The sequence below is a fragment of the Nasonia vitripennis genome, chromosome 4 (genome assembly GCF_009193385.2).
Source record: "Nasonia vitripennis strain AsymCx chromosome 4, Nvit_psr_1.1, whole genome shotgun sequence".
NCBI classification, from domain to species: Eukaryota; Metazoa; Arthropoda; class Insecta; order Hymenoptera; family Pteromalidae; genus Nasonia; species Nasonia vitripennis.
In genome coordinates, this window is record NC_045760.1 from 21,237,980 (window position 1) to 21,258,646 (window position 20,667).

Sequence of the window (20,667 nt, forward strand, 5' to 3'; positions counted from 1 at the left end):
AAGCAGGTTTAATAAAGTTTAAAGGTAGGAACCTTGTCTAGAGGGCGCTCAAAGAGGTCAAAATCGCAAATTCCTAGTCTCCCTGTTCGGGTCGTTGTCGATTAAGTGCTAGGCTTTTACAAATATTATCCCTTTATTCAACTAGCTAAACCATGGCGTTAGAAGAAAAAAAGCACTCGTAGTTGTCAAAGCATTGTTGCGCATCCCACGTGTCGCTAAACATCAGTGGACTCAGTTGCTACATATTTGTACATCAAGGACTTGTTGTCTTCGGGCATAAACCTGCAGGTATATGTAAAACACGTCAGAGGCATGAAGCATATTATACGAGAAGTATCAATTGTAATTGTAACAGCGTATAAGCATACGAAACAATTATTTAATAAATAAATCAAAGACTAATAATATTGTATATTTTTCTGGTTAATAAATGATGAAATTGGCGGTATTGTATGATATCAAGATAAAAAGTGTATTCAATTTAGTAGTAGCCAAAGTCACGGTGCAAGATAGAAGAGAGGTAGTTTGTTCTTACTCCTACTCTGGTGACAAAAATTAAAAAACGTATAATTGTACCATGATAATAAAGTGAATATTTTATAATATTATAGTATATAAATATTATGCACCTATCATACATTTCTTTATTTAAACATTGTACGATCAAATAGGCGAAATTTGATAATAAATAAAAAACAACAACAAAGGCGTGAGAGTGATATTCATCGTTTTATAGGTTATGAACAAACGTGAACAACAGGTACAACATACAATATTGGTCGAATAATAATGTACATAATATATTCTAATTGATAAATTACTAATGAAATAAGTACAATTGGTATACAGATCGGGTAACTTTTTGTCGTCATTTCTCTTCATTTTTTAATTCTCTTTGGGCTGTGTTTTGCGCTTTCATTTTTTTTACTCTTTCTCTCGACTCTCTCGCATATTGTCGTGACTCATATCATTACAATAATATAAATATAAATATTAAATATAAATATATGCATTTCAATGTATAAATCACTCGAAAAAACGTGAAAAATATTCACTCGCATCGTAACTGCACTTAGGACGAAATGCATGAGGAAAATCACAACTTTTTGCGCGAACTAATTTATGTCATCGAAGAATTTCGAAAGTTTATCTGTCTCTGCGCTCTCGTTTCCGCCGTCATAATATTATTTATATGAAAAAGATCGCGTGCGCTCGCTATAATAACGACGATATTCCAGTCTCGCTTATTCTTATCTTGCATAGATTTTTTGTTTTTCATGAAAAAGTCACGTGTAAATATATGTACAAATGTATAAAATCGCACCTCATCGAAATCGAAAGTTTACAGATGTGCCACTTAACGAAATAAGAGGACGAGAAAAGAACCGAGCGAAACACAATTTCGTGTATTTTTTTTGTAAAAGTACAATACGTTGTAACGTAATTGAAGCACCTGCGTGTTTGATACTGCGAAACTAGGCCGACGTATAAACTTTCAGTATTTCGACTTGAATTGATATTTCGTTCGTGCTTACATTACACATTACTATTACAGTAATAGATAGTAGAAGACTTTTTTCATTGCTGTGCATTTGAGAGTACATATAGGGAGAAACTGGTCGTCTCCGTATAAAGATGGCAGTAGTAGTGAAACGCTTTTGCGGTACCGCAAAAAGGTTGTGTTTCTATATAATCGCGTCTTGAGCTAAACCTCGGTACACGAAATACGCATTATATAGTGTGTGTGTGTGTGTGTTTGTGTGTATATATATATATATATATATATATATATATATATATATATATATATATATATACACGCGCGCGTGCACACTCAGACACACACACACAAGAGGCCAAACTCGCAAAGAGTGTATATATTTATATATATAAGCTGCTACAGTAACTCTGCGAGTTTGGCCTCTTGTGTGTCTGAGTGTGCACGCGCGCGTTTTTCTTCCTTCGGAGCCAAGTCGATCGACGAAACGACGCCTGTCTCTGCACGACTCGACCGTTCGATAAAAAAATAACGAGTTTGTAATTCCACAGGAGCATCCACGCAGCAGCGCGTAACTCCGAATATATACAGCAAAGTAGCTGTTTTGATTAGGCTTCTTTGATTCTCGTTCTTTGTAAAGTTAGGGTTTTCCAGCGCACTAAAATTGCAGAGTCCAAGCGATAAAATAACGTATAGCTTCGCCAGAGTCGCCGTCGCGAAACTCGGCTCCGGAAAGTCGAACGGGAAGGAAAGTAACACGATGCGAGGGGCGTGACAGGGCATCGGGTAACGGGGATACAAAAAACGCATCGACGCGCTATAAGGGTTGTTAGGCCTGCTGCTCCGTGGCCGCGCACTTGTCGTACATGGCGTCGAGGACCTGCACGAACTTGGCGTGCCTCTCGCTGGCGTTAACGAAGGCGCCGCGACTGCCCCAGAGAAATCTGACGTGGAACTCGGTGCGGAAGGCGTCGCTGATCAGCTCGTCGCTCCGACAGCCCTCGAGGGCGATCTCGGCGTTGCGCCGGAAGAGCGTGAGATTCTCGGTCATCTTGCGGGAGGCCTCGAGGTGCGCCCACATTATCGAGAGGCCGCAGTCGGCCGCGGAGTTCTCCCACGGCGAGAGCACCGCCGCTGCCAGGGCCGAGGGCGGCGCGTTACCTGCGTGCGAGAATGAAATAATGAGTGGGCGCGCTTTATCGAGTAGGCGCATCGTGAATAAATTGTACAAAGCTGTCGACGCACCGAGGACATCGTCGTGAGTCCGTTCGTTGAGCAGAGCGATGGGCAGGACGTGGGGTATCGTGGTGTTGGGCGCCTGGGGATCCGTGCACTCGTTCATCGCCCGCAGGGTGGGCCTGAGCTTGGCCTCGAAGGTGAAGGCCTCGTCGGTGTGCTTCTGCCTGAGCAGGTGCCAGGTGTCGGTGAGCCTCTGGATCTGCGGCAGGCAGAGGGCCAGCATGATCGAGCAGAAGCCGAAGAGGTTGCCTAGGGCGGTCTTCGTATCGATGGCCACCTGGATCCATCGGCTTATCGTCGCGGCTCGCTCCGCCGGCGTGCCGCAGGTCAGCACGGTCACAGCCACCAGGAGCTTCAGGCACTCGGTCCTCTCGATCACGTCCAGCCGGGTCTGCCTCGCATAGGGCAGCACCAGGAGCTCCAGGCCGCAGCGGCCGTCCCGGAAGTTCGGCGGGTCCTCGACGTGAACCTTGCAACGGAACAGCGTTCGCCGGGTGAGATGCGGTACGTGCGAATTGATTGAGAAAGAGCAGATTGACGGAGACTCACCTTGAGCAGCATGTCGACGTCGATCTTGGTGAGGTGCGAGGCCAGCACCCTGGAGGCCGTCTCGTAGAGCATGCCCGTGACCGCCCTGAGCGCGGTGGCGTCAAGGGGCTTGTGCTCGACCGTCGGCAGCAGCAGGGTGTTGAAGTTCTCGAGGTCGAGGACCGAGGCTATCTCATAATTGGGCGTGGTCTCGAGTATCCGCCTCTCGAGCTCCTGCCACTGCCTGATGTCGAGGTCGCTCAGCCCGAGGGCCTTGGCCTGGTGGTAGCTGCGGATGATGATGCCCTTCATGGCGGGCTGCATGGGCAGGGCGCAGGCAGCCGCGTGGGCCCCGGCCTCGAACTCGCTGTCCCCGGAGCCGTTGCCGCTGTCGCTGCCCGAGGCCTGCTGCTGCTGGCCCTTGCTCGACTGGTGCTGCTGGTGCTGCTGGTGATACGGGTGAGGCGGGAGCGGCGGGGGCTTGAGGTGCCGCGGGACCCTGGGCGGCTTGGGGGGCGGCAGGTCGTAGGCCCCGGAGCCGGCCGGCAGCACCGCCGAGTTGTTCCGCGGCGTCTGGTAGTGCGGCTCCTGCAGCTCGCTCGGCTCGAGCTGGCGCTGGTGCTGCAGCTGGAGCTGCTGGAACTTGAGCGCCGGGTCGGAGATGACCCTGCAGATCTTCTGCCGGCCGAGCGAGAGGGAGCAGCTCATCTGCTGGCCTGCGCCGATCGGCGGCACCCTCGGCAGCGTGCTGGACTGGAGCTGCGGCGCCTGCTGCTGGAGGGGCACCAGCTGCGGTGGCGGCGGGCTCTGGTAGTGCTGGTACGCCGTCAGCGACTGGCTGCGCTCCTTCTTGCGGGGCACCCGGGGCGGCGAGCGCGTGCTCGTCGAGAGGGAGGACGAGGAGGAGCTGGCGCTGGGTCCCGGGGCCAGGAAGGCCGCCGAGCAGCCGCTCGACAGGGGCAGCCTGCGGTGCCGCGGGTTCACGATGCGCGCGCCGCTGGCCTGGCTGATCGGCCGCTTGCTGCCCACGTAGAAGGTAACGAGGTCGGCCACCGTGTCGAACGCTTCGTCCTCGAGCTGGTACTGCACGCGCTCGTAGACCGTGTCCGGCTGCAGGACCAGCTGCAAAAGCAATTGTTGTGATCATCAGATATGAAGCGTCGGAGGCTTTTCGAAAGCTCCGTGTCTTCCCCGCTTGGATAATGAAGCATTATGTGTACCTTGTTGATGACGAAGTGGAGGGCCTGTCCCTTATGCCTGACGCTGAGCACGTAGTTGCCGGGCTGGCTGCTGCAGTCGCGCACCAGGAAGTCCCCGTCGTTGGGGATCTCAGCCTCGGCGCCCTTGCGACCTCCTGGTAAGCTGCTGCCATGGTACCAGGCGTATGAGCGCAGATCCCGGGGGTCGATCAGGTCGAACAGGCGCAGCTCGCGCTCGAGCAGCTTGCGGACAGACTCCTCGACTGGCTCCTGCGACTGAAATGGAAGCACTATTTTGAAACCGCTAGCTCTGAATTTTCTAATTACCACTAATTATAAGGAACTGGTTTCACTTTACTTCTAGAAGATAATAATAGTGCAATGCGTTATACTGAAAGGTAAAGTGGGCTTTTTTATACCTAGCGTGGAGATTGCGGTACTGCAAGTTCACACGAGGTTACAAGCCCGCATAGTCCTTGGTGCACACCATAGTTTTTGTAGCGCATGCATTAATTTCTGCGTTATTTCTTTTTTATATTATAAGCGAGGTCGATGTAATCGTTTTTAGACTGAGCAAGTAAGTGGGCAAACTATTGAAAACGCCTGTATTGGCAGGCAAAATAAAAAAAATACGATGGGTTAAAAAAGGCAGAAATATTGTACATGCGTTACAAAAAGATATTTTGTATAGAAAAAAGGATGAAACGCTTCCTACACATCGAGGACCTCGAGTAACGTGCTCAGGCCTGATCAAGTTTTCCGCGCTGATTTCATAAACCCGTCGACGCGAATCCGCAAGTCCCGGCTTTTGTGCAGCGCGGATTCGCGAGCTTTCTGCCGAATCGCTACGCTGGCGCTCGATAGTGATTTTACGGTCGGCAAAGCAAATAAGTATGCAGCGCGTTTTGGCACGTGAATTTCCTTGTCGCGGATAACTGGGTGAGGTATTTCTGTCGGGCTCGAGTCTGCAAACCTGCATAGGGCCGAACGAGAATAGCAGGCACACGTGGGACGGTCGGCACGTTTCGCGACTTTTATTTCACATCGCGCGGAACAATCCGGGTCATGACTTTTGGCTTGCTTTTCCGCAATCGCAACAGTCTGGAGCGACGTGATATTACAATGTTCGCATTCGGAAAAGCAAGATTCGCGGAGCCCGCATAATAGTGGTGGCGGGGTGGGGGGGGGGCGGATATTCGCGCATAGGAGCGAACGGACGCAAAGGGCGCGTTACCTGCATATAGGCGCGTATAGAATGAGTTTTGTCGTGCGCACGGAGCGAAAATATGAATCATCGCGTGACGTTTTCGAAGTTTGTAAGCGTGACCGAAGACCAGACTGACAGCATCACTCGCTGCGCGACTCGGCGTCCTCTCAATCCAATCGCTCCCCACACGCCTGACCTTGCCATTGTATGCGGGATTATCGCGCGATTGCGTACACCTCCATTACACCCCCGACGAGATTTCGCCGCGGACGGAAAATTCCTGCGAGCGATGTCAAGCATCGCGAATGTTCGGCCGACAGGACTGATACTTGAAGAAGAAATTTCGATTTCCGGAGCAATCGATGAATTTCCCGTTCGAGACGGAAGAATGCTGCAGTATTGCGGACTCACCATACTAGCTCGTGGACTGGAACAGCCGGAGGCTGGGGCCGATCCTCGGGGTGGCAGCAGCAGCGGCTCCTCGTGCTCCTGGTCGCGACATCCGGGGGGCTGGGCCGCGGCGCCGGCGGCTTTCTCCTCGCCGACGGCTCTGTGCACGCAGAAAGCCACGGTTACGTACTACTGCTACTCGGCCGCGTACAACTCACAGGCTCGGCTGCATCGCAGTCCTCCTCCGCCCCCCTGCGCACTCCCTGATTTACGCGATTTTCTATTACGAAAATTATGAAATTTCGACTCGGGCGCGCGCGGCTGTCAGGACTGACAGCCGCCGCTGCCGTCCTGTGCGTGCGTGTACGACGTGTTTTTTCGACGCTCGCCCGTGCTGCTGTGAGACGGAGAGAGACGGAGGGAGAAGCCGCTTCCCGAGTATTGTGTCGTGCATTTATACACCCATTCACGGGGTAGGGAGCAGGGTTTGGCCGGGTGAACGCGCGCACCCCAACTGAAGCGCCGCGCGCTTGCGCACTCGGCCGGACCGAAGACCTGTATAATACAGAACCGGAGACAGGGGCGGAATGCGGCGCTGACGGTGCCCCGAGGCGTCCGCGATCGAGACCGTCTGTGGCGTAGCAGGAGTAGGGGACAGGACATGCACTGGGATTTTATTGTTTTCTGCGCGTTTGTCAATCCGACGAGGGTGGCTAATTTGATCGCTCCCGCGGGATTTTTCGCTGATTTTGTGGGAGAAATTTCCTTCTGATTTGATTTCTCCAACCTGAATCGCTCCCAGAAAGGCCAGGAGCCATAAAGATGATTAAAAGGCGAGTCAACTTTTACTATGCACTTTTACGAAGCCCGCCGATCTTAATTTAACCAGTCGATTCGAAATCGATTTTCAAGCTTCCAGCCGATCCATCACACATTTATTGGCAATCGCGCGCAAGCGGACGTCGTCACCCCCATATATTATAAGCCGCGCGGCGTCACTCGGGCAGAAAAGGGAGAAGAACCAAACCCAGTTCCCCACATGTCGTAAAAGAAAAGAGGAAACGCAGTGCACCTCGCGCGGAGCGGGTCACCGACCCCGGAGATCTCTTTAAAAGCTCCTCTTCGAAACTACGAGCGAGAGCACGCGGACGATCTCTCCGCGCAATCATGCATCTCGCGGGCGGTCGGAGAGCGTAGAAGGGTCAACTGCACGACGGAGACGCTGGCGGTGCACAATAATCGGGGAAAAAGCGAGTAGACGACTCGCTCTATTATAAATAGCCTACTCGTCTCCAAAGGAATCTCGCTCCCATTCACCGGCCCTGCGCATTGTTCGCCACCGCCGCTCGTGTGTATAGGTAGACTTATACACACCGGCCGGCTTTTTTCCCGATTCGTGCCGCAGACGCTTCCGTTTTCCTATATGCCCTACTCTTTCTTAGGTTTCGTGCCGCTGGTTCTCGCTGTGTTTCTCGAAGAGCCGCGAGTTTGCATCCGCGAGTGTACTGCGCGAGAAGCTATTGGGCGTCGATATTGCGGGGGATTAATCCGTTCTCGGGGTTATCGCGATGCGAGATTTTGAAGAAAAGCGACTGTGCTTCATTCACTTAACTTTCGTTACTCTGTTTGTTGCGGATGCAAATGAGCTTTCTGAATTGAATAAAAAATCGTTTAAAAGCCATATAGGCGTGAGTCCGGAGAATATCGACGCAAAATCAAACAGGCCTGTACCAATTCCGGACAAAATCGAGTCGCCGGTCGATTACTTATTATATGCCTCTACGCCTTCCACACTCGGGGGCTGCTATAATCATCGCTCTCGGATAATCCATGTACACCCATTCCCGTCACCTCGTTAAAATTCGATCAAATTCTTCCGGCGTCGAAAGGGCAAATCGCCGGCGTTGCATATCAACTCGGGGGACGTATAAACGGAATCCTTTTTACGAGCCATGTATCCCGAGAGAAACTCCAGAGACGAAAGGTGCGGGCGCGCGGGAGAGCACTGCCTTTAAGAGCGCGGAGCCCCCTTAGAAATTATTGATTCGCGAGCGCGCGCGCTCGTACCTACCCTCTCTCTCTCTCTCTCTCTCTCTCTCTCTCTCTCTCTCTCTCTCTCTTTCTCTATGGGGTAGTCCCCGTCGCCGCCGCAGTCGCCGCCTCTCGAGGGTGCGCGGAAAAAGGGAGCGCGCGCGCACCAGATGCGCCTGCGTCTGTTTATTAGCCGACAAAAGCGAGAGAGAGAGAGAGAGAGAGAGAGAGAGAGAGAGAAGCTATGGCTTCTCTGTATCGCCGGTCGTTATTCGGCGTAGGTACGTGTACTGGCATAGATGAGGCGATCGCGATATGGTCTTATTCCGATGGCTTCTCGCTCTGCGTACGAGGACGTGATCGATCGCGATGTGATAGTCCGACGGGCTTTAGTGCTGATGGAGGTGTTGGGATATGGGATTACGATTTTTCTAACGCGGCTCAGGCCGGAAATTGAAATGTTTGCTCTAGGGTTGGCTGCACTTTAATTGGTTATTTGAGATATAGAAAGCCAGACTCGAGCAATTATTTACCGGCTATTATATTATTTTGCTCTTAAAAAAAAGGATTTTGATGGTGGCGAATTACATAATAATCATTTGAGTTTTTTATCTGATAAGAGCGAGACTTATCATTGAAAGCACTGTTTACGTTTTGCAAAAGTTTTTATCGCCTACTGACCAGTCAACAGCGTTTTATACTCGATCAACGTTAACGAAGCATCTCCTTCACATCATAGAACATAAAAATGCATCTCGCTCTCGAAATTGCAAAGATCTTCCCACCTCGAACTGTTATCTAATTAACCCTCGAAACAAATTACTTGCACTCCGCACGAAGCTCACACCCCGTGGTTTCATCATTGGTCCTTTATCCGCAGTACGTTCCTACTGCTCAGCGGCATTTTTTTACTCTCAACGACCGTGCCGCAATGCGCGGGTTTCATTTGTGCCACTCGAGCGCGGCTTTTGACGATGGCAAAGATCAAGCGAGGCTGCAGTGCAGTGTGTGGATTTTCAAGTTGGAGCTTATCCACTGCGCCCGAGGAGAGTGCACGCGCGGCATTTTTTATTCGTTTGACGGAATTTTTACTTGTGTATGTGTGTGTGCGTGTGTGTGTGTGTGTGTGTGAAGAAACTTTCTGCTGATTGCAGCGAGTCCTGGTTGTCGCGTTTTTAAAAAACGTCGCGATCAAATTTAACCATAAACGATGTTTTTTCTTAAAGGGGAAAAGTCCCAAGAGTTTTTCCGTACTTTAAACTTCAGTTGAGAGGTGACCTTGGTTTTAGACGAACATGTAGTGAAGCGTAAGAAGAAGAGAACTTTCAAGACTATTTAAGCATATTTTAAAATTATATGGTGTTACACATCGCAATCAATTCAACCGATTAGGAAACCATCAAGAACATTTTCTCCCTAGAGCTTGCACTATCAATCAGCCGAAATCTCGTATTACACCAACACGGCGCGGCTCAGAATCAACTCACTTGATGGTGTCGGTGGAATCGCTGCGCGAATAGGGCGCGGCAGCATCGCCTAGTACTATCTCCGACGAACTTGCTACCAAAGTTCCCCGTCTCTGATCTCTACCCTCGCTGCTCAAATCCTTGCAAGAGACGGAATTGGCGACGAGGACAACGCCGTCGCGCTGCTGTTGCTTCTTTCGACGTCTGCTCGAGCCCAGAGCCTGGTGCAGGCCGTTCGCCGATGGGAACCTGAAGCTCCATGCTATACCTGGTGACAGAAGGGTCATATAGTCGATAATTTAGGACGTGTTCTTTGTTGTTTTCGGGATAGAGTGTAATTAATAATATGCTCTAGAAGATAAGTTGACGGTTGCGATGTGTATTAATTTCAATCGAGGATCAGATACTCTATGGAGCCCAAGGATCGATGGAGTATTCCTCGTGGAATTCACCATCATGTGGTGTTGCAGCGACTTGCCGAAGTATGCGTTTATTGCGGAAATATTTGTTTTAGCATATTCAAATTCTACCTTTGTCGGTTGGCGTATCGTAAATTATTATTAAATCATTCTTCGCTAAAGTTATTTTTGAAACATAGCCGCCGCAATCCACTGCTTCTTTCATCTGTATTAAATGCAATTATGTACTCGTGCGAAAACGATGAAGTATCCAAGTATTTTTATCCTATTACCCAAGAGTTATTCTTGCAAAAGGAAAAATAGGATGAATAACGCGCACGCTTCGAGAAAAACGCGCTGTACGTCCGAATACCTATTATAAACGCACGAACAAGCGATCGGATTCAATAAAACTGCAAGAAACACTCGTCCGAGGTCGCCGCATCAACGAGCGAATAATTGTCGCACTGATGCAGACCCCGATCGAGGAAGCATCTGATGATTTATCAGGAATCGAAATGAATGAATGGCTCGTCTAAAAGGGGAAATTTTTTAATTTTCAAACGCATACTACGACGATATTTGCCCAAGAATGCGCGTCACGCACTGGTGTGGTGCAGTTCCAGAACTTCGTCAGCAAAAATACAAGCAGCGAGTTTACACGTGAAAAAAATACTGCTGTGCGGCCTGTACGTACCTTGCGATAAGCGTTATCATTTTGTACATAGACACGCGGGGGCGAGTACGGAGCGAGGGAGAAAAGCGGTACAGCTATCTCTCCGTAGTGTGTGCTTTGCCCGTACGTCGCATCGATTTATTTCTCCCGCGAGTGAGAGAAGAGCGTCGTCGGCGAGACTTTTTTTTAGTCCGGGAGGATGACGCGACTTTGTCTTCGCGGCTCTGGAATCCCAGTAAGAAACAAGTTTCGCGCAGCTGCTGCTGCTGCGACATATTCCAATCCACTTGGACGATATTGCGGTTTCGGAGTGTTATCTGTCTCCGGACTTCGGCTGTGATTTACATTGCCTCGACTCAATCCAGCGCCGATTTTCCCATCGATATATTCCAATATTATCGAGCGACGTGTACAGAAGAGAAACCACTCAAGACTCGAGCGCAAAAATGTGTGTGTGTGTGTGTGTGTGAGAGAGAGAGAGAGAGAGAGAGAGAGAGAGAGAGAGAGAGGGAGAGAGAGGAGATGCGAAGTGCGCAGACACTTCGGAGAAGCGAAGCAGCGCCATTAGAATTTCAAGCGCGCTCCGCGCCGCCAACTCGAAATTATTTGTGGCATTCCGAGGAGTTACTCGACGCATACGAATTTCGCGCGACGGCAGATGTTCAGCTTATCGGCTGCGGATCAAATGTCGCGGCTGCTGCACTTGCTGTTTCTCGCGGGTCGTTCACTGCAGGCGGGCGAAATCGACCATGTTTAGCTCCGCAGAACTCGTCCTCGATCCCTCGCGAACACAACAAACAACGGGAGCATAGAGCGAGAAAGTCGCCTCTACAGGTATAGGTCAGCTGATACTCACTCTGGCTGCGTCTGGATTTCAATTTGCTGGAGGATTTGCCCATCGCGCACTGCCACACCGTATAATAATAGGATACACACTGTGTGACTGCGGAGCACTGACGGACTCGCTCTAGTGTGTAGACGTCCTGTGCACATGCCGTACCGACGCCGACTGTCTATGCTGACTGAGAGAAAGACGGAGAGGGACAGAGAGATAAGAGCGAAAAGGCAGAGCCGTGCGCGCGTACAAGTGGGGAATAATGCGAGGAGCAGAGGATCACGAAGCGGAGAAGGGAGTATAGAGCGAGGGAAGTCGCTGCTAATCGTTAACTTTCCAGATTATTATGTACATAGCAATAAGTTCATCTTGAATGACTGATCTTTGATGAAGCTCGAGATCGATGCTTTGTGCGTGTATTTTTTGGAAGATCAAAAAACTGAATTCTCATTGGCCGCAATCCGTACGAAAGTCTGCGTTGAAGCTTATGGCCAAGGTCGTATTTAATAACCGTCCACTGAATATCCAAATGCTTCTAAAAAGCCGCGACTGTTCATTGATATCGTGTGCTGGAGATACCGCACACCAATTCTTCTGTACGTCTTCAACTTGCGCAATTTTCAGGCATAAATTATACGAAACCACTCGACCAGCTTTACTATACTATAGTATTTCCCCGTCGCGAAAACTGAGTCAAATGCGCAGCTCGCGGCAAGAGAAGAAAACGCTTCAGCTCGTCACAACGCATACACCGCGAGTACAGCCAGCCCTTCTCAAAGAGCCTCTTTCTAATCCGAAGGTGAAGAGTAAAAAGAACGAAGGCAGCAAGGCGGTCAAGTGGTTTGCATTTTCCGCGCCTACATGTGTCGTGCTCACAAGAACGTGTCATCGCGCTCGCTGGAAAGTATTTCGCGCGGTTAAATCACTCTATCTCTTGAACAAGCTGTTTACTGCGATTCGCAGAATTAGCGGCGCCGGTTATAATTTATACTGCGATGCCGGCTTATGTGTACGCTCGATATCTGATACGGTGCGTGTGCCATGATCAGAGGAGGAATGTGCTCGTGCTTTGATTATTCGAAGACAGAAACATTCGGTGTGGTGATTACTTTTTCAAAACTATAATTTATTAAATAATTTTAATCTGCATTCCTTACACGCAAAGAAGACAACGTTTACGAGCAACCGCTTTTGCCACCGAGAGTAACGTGGTTGCCGCTCCACAGGTGCACAAGATTTTTAGTCGAGTTCGTTTTTGATATAGAAGTATGAATGAGCGATTCTCCAAGAAGAAAAACCAACATTTGTGAATCTGAAAATGGTGGGGAAAAATGTTCAACTAAAACTAGCCGTAGTAGGAACAAACGGAAGATTTCTTTATTTCTCGGCTAACGGCCGTATACGGGACATTATTTTGAAAAAGTTAAAAACGCTGTTGGTTTTTTTCGTAGAATTCCTCACATACTGTGTGTATATAACAAAGGATAGATCCCAGAAAACGAAAGCTTCTCGCATGTATGCGATAATTAGGCCCTGTTTATTTGGTGCTGTCTTTGTTTTAGAATACATGTGTCTTTCTATATTATTATTATTGTTATTTTGTATTTTTTCCAACGAATCACGTTACAGATTATAAACATGTTTCATGGTCAATTATATATTCGTTGAAAACGCAACGACAAGTGTGGGTGTCGATCGCCAACGAAAGTCTTGTGTTCAACTTATAACGAAGTTGAATTTGGTACAATGATCTATTTCGGTATATAGGTTGCGCGTTATAAATTTTTTGGTTCAGCATTTTCTTTCGAAATGATAACACAATATATCCTTCTTCATATACATCGGCGGTTTATACATATTGGATTCATTATTATAAGAGTAATATTTATATGTATAGTTTTGTTTGCATATGTTTGCTCTTTCTCTTCTTTTACAATCGATAAAAAGTTTTGCAAATTGCTTTCCCATCTTCTGCCAGTGTTAGACAAATGGTACGCATCGAAGGGTTTAAAAAATATTTACGAGTGATTGCGTACACATCTCAAGAGTTGCGGATACTGTCGCGCTTTTACAGTGAATGCTGAAGTGATGAATTCGGATTATCTCGTTTATTTCATTATATGGTTTTTAATTTTCTAAACGCTACATTATAGAGCACAGGTGAGTTATTAGTTACACTCTTACAAACTAGACAGTCATTTTCGTGTTGGCGTGTTTAGGAAATTCTAAACAAGTACACTCGCATCCTTAGCACAAAATTTCATGAGAAACTACTCGCATTTGTCTTGCGGCTTGCTATGTTTCATTCTTTTTTTATTTATTTTTTTACTGTCATGTATATATGTTTTTACAGTGTCACTGTTCGTCAACGACTTGTACTTTATTGAAAGTTCCGTGTTTGCCTTCGCAACTGATCTATTTTTTGCTTCAAGAAAACACTTTCCGACATTTCTATTATACGTAATGTAGACATTAGCTAAACACAAACATTCGCATGCATAATTGTTTCAATAATAATTGCATAACTACACAGTGAACGTATACATCTTGGAGATTATGATTTTTAAAATTATTAAATATCCGTTGTATATATAGAACTTTCACTATGTGCCTTACCCGAAGAAAGTAGCCAATGCAGAATAAAATGTTAACAAGTGTTTTCTTCAAGGATATTGAAAAAGAAGTTACTATGCAATATACTTCGGATGTCTATTAGACCTATAATTACGCTATTGTGGTAGCCCAGCGGATATCATGCGGTTATCACGTTCAACTTATGTTTAGGTATTTAGTGTTCAGTACAAAAACCGCTGGCTGCACTCCGTGACTAATTCGAGTTCCAATTTTTCAAACGTCCCATCAAAATGTCCATTTGCCTTATCATTTCTCATTTCTAAAATCGAGAGTTCATCAAGTTTTAAGTAAAAATTTCGGCAGGTACATAATATTATGTTTTCTATATGTATTAAGACTTCTCTATATCCTTTAATTATTTTAATGGCTCTTTATGTAACAATTGTTGAGATTTATTTCACTAGGGCTCTTATCGTTTCTCAACGATGTAGCGCAGCAGATTTAGAACTTTGCTATTTGAGACATCTCTTTCTTGAAAAAACTCAGAATTATTTCAACGTATTTTGATTGATTTCATTGCTTTGACATTATGTAAAAAATTCATATAAAAATCGTAAACTATTTATTATTCTTCGCAAGTACAGATCGAGAATAGTTTTAGTTCAATTAATAGAAAAATTAACATCGCACTCCTTTTAAAAATGATTTTAATTATTTTGAATGTTTCTCCTGACAGTTCAAGTACATTTATCGAGCTATACAAGCACTATATATATATATATATATATACGTGTATATGAAAACGTTTTTTTTATTGCTGCGATATAAATATACGCACAGCAATGATTAGTGCCTCGGCTATAACCTTCTTCCAATTAATATATGAACGTGAAATTAATGCCAGACGAACCTGGGCCGATTCATTTCTCTATAGACACTGCACTTCTGTGCAATTTCCGAACAAATAAAAAATTCTCAGTACTGCGATAACGGATTTTCTCAGTTTTCCGTTTCTTCCTTTATTTTAATTATATAAAAATCAGACCCCTTAATACTACCACCTATATAAGAGCCGTTAAAATTTACACTTGTTTAATTAAATAGAGATTGTTAAACATAAATGTGCGCTGTTACAAGTACGTAGTATAATCATGAAGGTAACGCGATTTCTCGTTTTGCAAAGATAATACGCGACTTTAATACTCGTCAATGATTTACTTTCATTTGTTTCAAGCGCGAGATTCCGAGATTTCGCGATGTAATTTTTAACTAATTTTTAACGTAATTTTACTTTATTTTCGTAAGTTTTCATCTACTCGATAAAATAGGTTTCATATTGGTTTCCTATAATCGTCAATTGTACACACGTGTATAATTGACTCTATAAACATTTTACCTTTAATCTTCTTTTTCTGCAATTTTCAAATATCGTGCTGGCGTCTAATGTATTACGTGAAAATTATTTCCTTATTTCATATTAGGTGCTTGGATATATTTCTACGTATTATATCGCTACGTATCCACCATACGCTGCAACAATTGCTTTGTGTATTTATGTTGATAATTTTGAACTTTGAAATAATGAACTTCAATATCACAAATTCATGTTGTGCAAAAAAGTACGAGTATTTTTGAACAATTTATACATAACGTACAAAGTTGAATGCCTTGACATACTCAAATTATTATTTTTAATTTGTTACTCACATGGCGATTAAACGATTAAATAATCATCACGAGACACTGTCACGGTCAGCCTTATAATGCAAACGATTATTGTAAAGAAAATAAGTGCAATCACTGTCATGGAAATGAAAAGTGTCGAAACACTTTTAAGTATGAAATTCTCCAATCGTAATCCTCGTCCGACACACAGTCTCGTCGAAATTTTTTTGTCTTTTGAAAAATGTAAAAAATAATTTCTCTAGTCTTTGCATCAAGAAAGCTCGATGTACTTCCTCGCACTCCCCTCTCTTTAATTCCACTGTATTCCAAAAACTCTCATTCCTCTCTTTACATGATAATATACCTATATATAAGTATATGCAACATGGAAAAAAGATATGCCACAATTATGTAGGCACTGGCCCTCAGATTACACATTTTACCAGACTTTTTCACATCGATAGCACGTTTTACACGAGTAGCATACATATTTTTGTTTGTTACAAATTACAAAGGAACCTCAGAGCGAATCAGGCATGGGCAGTCTATATATGTTTGTATATCCGATTATACGAAATGTGCTAAGCGTTTTTTTTCTTATCCAGATACATCATCGCGTACGCATTCACATCTAGATGGAAACTTACTCGTTGACGTAGTTGATTCGAGGGACGTTATACAGATTCTCTTTCTTATCGATCAAGGGCATACAGCGTTTAGATAAGTGTTTACAGATACAGGTACGGGCTGAATTCATGCATCTAGATAAAAAAAATGCGCGGACTTACCAGCTTTTCCAAAATTTCGCATCGCCCACGGCCGAGCCGCGAACCTCCTTCTACAATAAAACCTTATAGAATCATTCGAAGCAGAATTTTTGCTATATGACTTCCATCAGCTACTACTCCCATATAGATTTTCGCGGAAGCACCAAAGAATCTCGTCTTGCGCAAAAGAAATTTTCGAAACGCGATCGCTCGATTGCTTCTACTTCTTGGGTTGCTCCAAGCGACGACGACGAGATCGAGTAAGAAAGCAAAATGCTTAAGTATTTGACGCTTAGAGCAGGAGACAGGCCGAGCCGTGCATCACTTCTGATACAAACATCGGCGTACTTGCGCTCAGACCGCCGTCCGACTGCTCGTGGTACTTGTCGTAATCTTGGTACTTTTCGTAGCCGCAGTCGAAGTAACGACTCTGCAAAATGATGAAGAGGGGGAAATTAGCATGACGATGGACGAGGAAACTTATTTTACTCTATGAATTTCGGGGCACGTGATTAACATTTTTAGATTTAAGGATTCTCGTATAAAATGTACATTGCTCGTCTTCTTGCTGTTGCTCTAAAGTATATTCAAAGTCATGTATATTGAAAAAGATTTGAAGTGTAAAAATGTTAGCTACGAAATTCTTTGATTAAAGTAGACGATTTTACTAAAGATATACGGATTTATTAATGATTAAATTAATAACGAGTTAATTAATTTGACTTCATCCATAATCACCTACGCAAATATGCATGCGTACGTAATATAGGTGCATCTCAATCCGAGAAATTCGAGTTGAAAAATAATTTTCCAAATGGAAATTTCATGGAAGTTGAAATTTATTCAAGCGAATAATGCTTGACGTTCAAGGCAAGGCGCTTAGTATAGTACTTTTTTACAATACGAGAGCGTGAAGAAATGCGAGGAAAGAGTTGACTGCACGCTAGCTTAAATTTCGTATTTATTAAAGATGTAATATAATTCAAAAATTAAATTAATACAGCTGCGCAAGTTAATTCATTTAATTTCATTCAATCACCTGGGCGTATGTATCGATGCATACGTAGGTATACGTCAATTTGTAAATAATTAGTATATATTATTTGAAAAAGTACACATTTTTACACCGATCTACATAACCGCTATAGAAACGTTTGAATATTCATTATTTACTAAATTTGTAGACTTCTTGACCGAGCTTGTTTTGCGCAGCTTTTTCACGGGTATTAACTTGTTATTAAATTGTTATAACATATACTCCATTTTTGCTCTGAGGATTGAAAAAACATGCTTTGCGTAAAGGCGTCTTATTACTCGGCTATTTCCATTGACAAAAAACATCCACTTTTTATAAATGAAATCAATTCCTTCAAGGTTCAGATACTGTAAGAATATGATTGATACGCAATTATTTGAATTAATTTAAATTATAATTTGAAGAACACGTATCATGTATGATCTTTTATTATTCCTTTCAAGCCCGATAATACTACCTAACGGAGCTTGGGTCATGTGACAATTTGGCATATACGTAATATTAATTGATTATAAAGATATCTAAAATATTCAAATGGTCTGTCACCTGACAATCAAAGCATCTACAGTTGTCGCTCATCTTGCAGGTGATCCCCCACTGCTTGGCCATGGCTCGGTAGAAGTCTTTGCTGGACTTGTACAGTATTTCTTGTCCCTTCTTCGCTGGAGGCGCCGCCTGCTTGTTGACAGCCTCACCTTCGTCGGTGCTTTCCTCGATCGCTTCCTCATCTTCCGTCATGGATCTCGCGAGTCTCGTCTACAAGAATAAGAATTGAATTCTGGATGAGGATGCTCTGAATATGTTAGCTTGAATTTTGCGAGGTATGAGGTACTGGTGCGGATGCGTGATTTTTATGCAGTGATGGTTCGAAATTGTTGTAAGTGAAAGGATCGTATTTGTAGGTCAACAAAATTTATGCATGCCGACTAACAATGACAATGAACAGCCACGGAGTCGAAAATCAGCTCATCGCATTATTCGATTTTCAATGGAAAGCTTTTTTCTCCGTGGTCGTCCAATAAATAACACTGAGAATGAGTATAATGGCGAAAATGATCGATTGGAATAACCTTTAGCTCACGTACTTCCTCGAGGACTCGCTCGTAGGACGGCGGCGGCGAGGAGGCAGGCATCGTCGAGGTATCAGTGTTGACGCTAACGACGCTGCTCGCATCGGCTGTCAACTGGTGGGCGCACTCGCCGCTCACGACGCTCTCGGAGCTTCCCAGAGCCAACTGGTTGAGCTCAGCCGGCTGCACCGGAGCCGACTCCTCGACCTCGACGCTGTTGCTGCGACTGCCACTGCCCCCGCTGTCGCCGCTACGCGACTTTCCCAGCTTGGAAAAGCGGAGCTTAAACGGCGCCAGCTTGAACGGTTCTTGAACGGTGACCTGTCGGACCAAAGGGGACGAATAGTAAGCCGAAGTTTTTGCTAACCGCAAGGAAATTATTATTGACTAATCCTGGATCCACGCCGCCTCCGCGGGCTCGTGTGAAATCACACGGGCATATAGCTAAACAGGGCCCTTATCCGGCCCTGATTATAACGCGAGATTAATTGAGCGTTATAGCTTTTATAATGATTCATTCGTATATGTTACGAATTTTTATACTGTGAGAGATACTCAACATTCACGTTTAAACGCCGAAAAAAGACAAAGAATTGTGTTGATAATAATTTTAAATCAGGATCGGCATGGCATAAATTGATGCCGATTATAAGCCAAAGACAAATTGATACGATGTATTATTCAATCCGCTTTAACGGCGTTAACATGCACATCATTGATTCCATTGAATACATTCCATATCATCGACGAATAATACCAAATACAGTTGACCTCCGAAACACCAGCTGCACTATCAGCACGCTGAGATCTAGCTAAAACTGACGTTTTTCAGAGCATATGGGGGATTCTACGGATAAAATACACTATTTTGTAGTGCGGAAAATGGGGACGAATGAGTGATAAATATTATCTTTTTATATTTTTTAATTTAGTGAAAGTATTAAAAATGATTAATTTATCAGGCATAAGCCCCCATTTTCCGCATTACAATCTGCATGGCAGCACCTATATATGGCCACTCAATTCAAAGTATTTAAGAGAATAATTATTTTGAACTTAATATTTATGTAATTAAATAACATACTAAAATCACGTTGAAATGTTTCATGAAGCTGAAATTATTCCAATTTTTCTAAAAAGTCATAAAATTACGCGATGAAACGTTCGAAATCAATACATAACGAACTGACGTCACAAATCACATATCAAAATTACATGAAGAAATAAGTAATTTTAATACATCACAAAATCACGTCAATATTTTCACCTGGGAAATCAAGCATTTTCAGCGCATTTTTTTTAGCTCTTTTCCCGTTCTTTCATTCTAGCGTAATACATTTTCTGTTTGTGCCCTAATACATTAGGTATATGCCGTTAAACAATAGTTAATCAATAACAATTTTCCGACGAATTTAAGGGGTCTCTATAAAACAGTGTCACAAGGCACTTTTTCAGTGTTGGAACGTGGTTTTCCATTGTTTTAAACATGTACAATCAGAAAATAAATCTAATAAAAAAAATGTATTTTTCCCGTAGAATTACCCATATTTAAAATAAATCTAACCAAGATTTGATAAAGTTAAAATAACCAAAAGGAATAAGCAAAAACGATGAGCAAAATAATAAAAAACCCGAAGGTAGAAGGTAACTTTTTCTGGAACCGTGACACTTCCCTTGAGCATCAATCTGACAGTCACTGCAGTCGATCAGAAAATCCGCCACATCCAAGGTACTAACGTGGGTTCCCCGCTGCTTATCCAGCCGTGAAACCATCAGTAGCACATCCCGGCGCTTATTTATATATACGAGTGCATCTGAATCGGTCCGCTGCCGCCACGGCTGCTGCTGCTCTCGCGCGCAGTCGTCGTGGAACGCGAGGCTTCGACGGATCCTGCCTCCCTTCCTCCGCGGTACGTTGACCCAGTGACCGAGTTTCCGTTTTCCCCGACGTGTCACCGGATCGTCCCGCGCGTTTCTATATCAAAATAAATTATCTGCTCGTCGGCCGAGATGTCATAGAGAGGATAAAGGCTCGCGTCCGCGCGGAATCGACTTGAGAGAATAATATGCGAGTAGAGCGAAAAGTTA

At 44.8% G+C, this 20,667-nt stretch overlaps 2 protein-coding genes across 5 annotated transcripts in view; both read right to left on the minus strand.

Moving 5' to 3' along the window:
* Nucleotides 1-1,937: 1,937 nt before the first annotated feature.
* LOC100114358 (breast cancer anti-estrogen resistance protein 3) lies at nt 1,938-11,853 on the minus strand. Its single transcript, XM_001599351.5, has 7 exons — nt 11,489-11,853; nt 9,580-9,826; nt 6,083-6,221; nt 4,486-4,740; nt 3,287-4,387; nt 2,744-3,206; nt 1,938-2,659 (listed from the first exon to the last, which is right to left on the minus strand). Exons 1-7 carry the CDS (start codon nt 11,529-11,531, stop codon nt 2,328-2,330), a joined length of 2,580 nt encoding a protein of 859 aa, XP_001599401.2. The 5' UTR covers nt 11,532-11,853; the 3' UTR covers nt 1,938-2,327.
* Nucleotides 11,854-12,822: 969 nt separating this feature from the next.
* Nucleotides 12,823-20,667, minus strand: part of LOC100114329 — a 29,975-nt gene continuing 22,130 nt past the window's right edge. For 2 of the 4 annotated variants that reach the window (XM_032599062.1, XM_008219168.4), the window contains exons 3-5: nt 18,595-18,900; nt 18,056-18,265; nt 12,823-16,903 (exon numbers count right to left, since the gene is read on the minus strand). In XM_032599062.1, coding sequence (XP_032454953.1) covers nt 16,766-16,903; nt 18,056-18,265; nt 18,595-18,900 — 654 coding nt within the window. In that variant the 3' untranslated portion in view covers nt 12,823-16,765. Of the gene's footprint in view, nt 16,904-18,055; nt 18,266-18,579; nt 18,901-20,667 lie in introns of all 4 variants that reach the window. The other 2 variants (XM_031929375.1, XM_008219165.3) reach the window with 1 other exon arrangement.

What these genes read in the sequence shown, in the direction of transcription:
- LOC100114358 (XM_001599351.5), bottom strand. Translation starts at nt 11,531, where the DNA reads ATGGGCAAATCCTCCAGCAAATTGAAATCCAGACGCAGCCAGA. An exon ending in GAAATCCAGACGCAGCCAGA is followed by an intron (nt 9,827 to 11,488) that starts GTGAGTATCAGC and finishes TTCTGTCACCAG; the next exon opens with GTATAGCATGGAGCTTCAGG. An exon ending in GATTCCACCGACACCATCAA is followed by an intron (nt 6,222 to 9,579) that starts GTGAGTTGATTC and finishes CTGCGTGCACAG; the next exon opens with AGCCGTCGGCGAGGAGAAAG.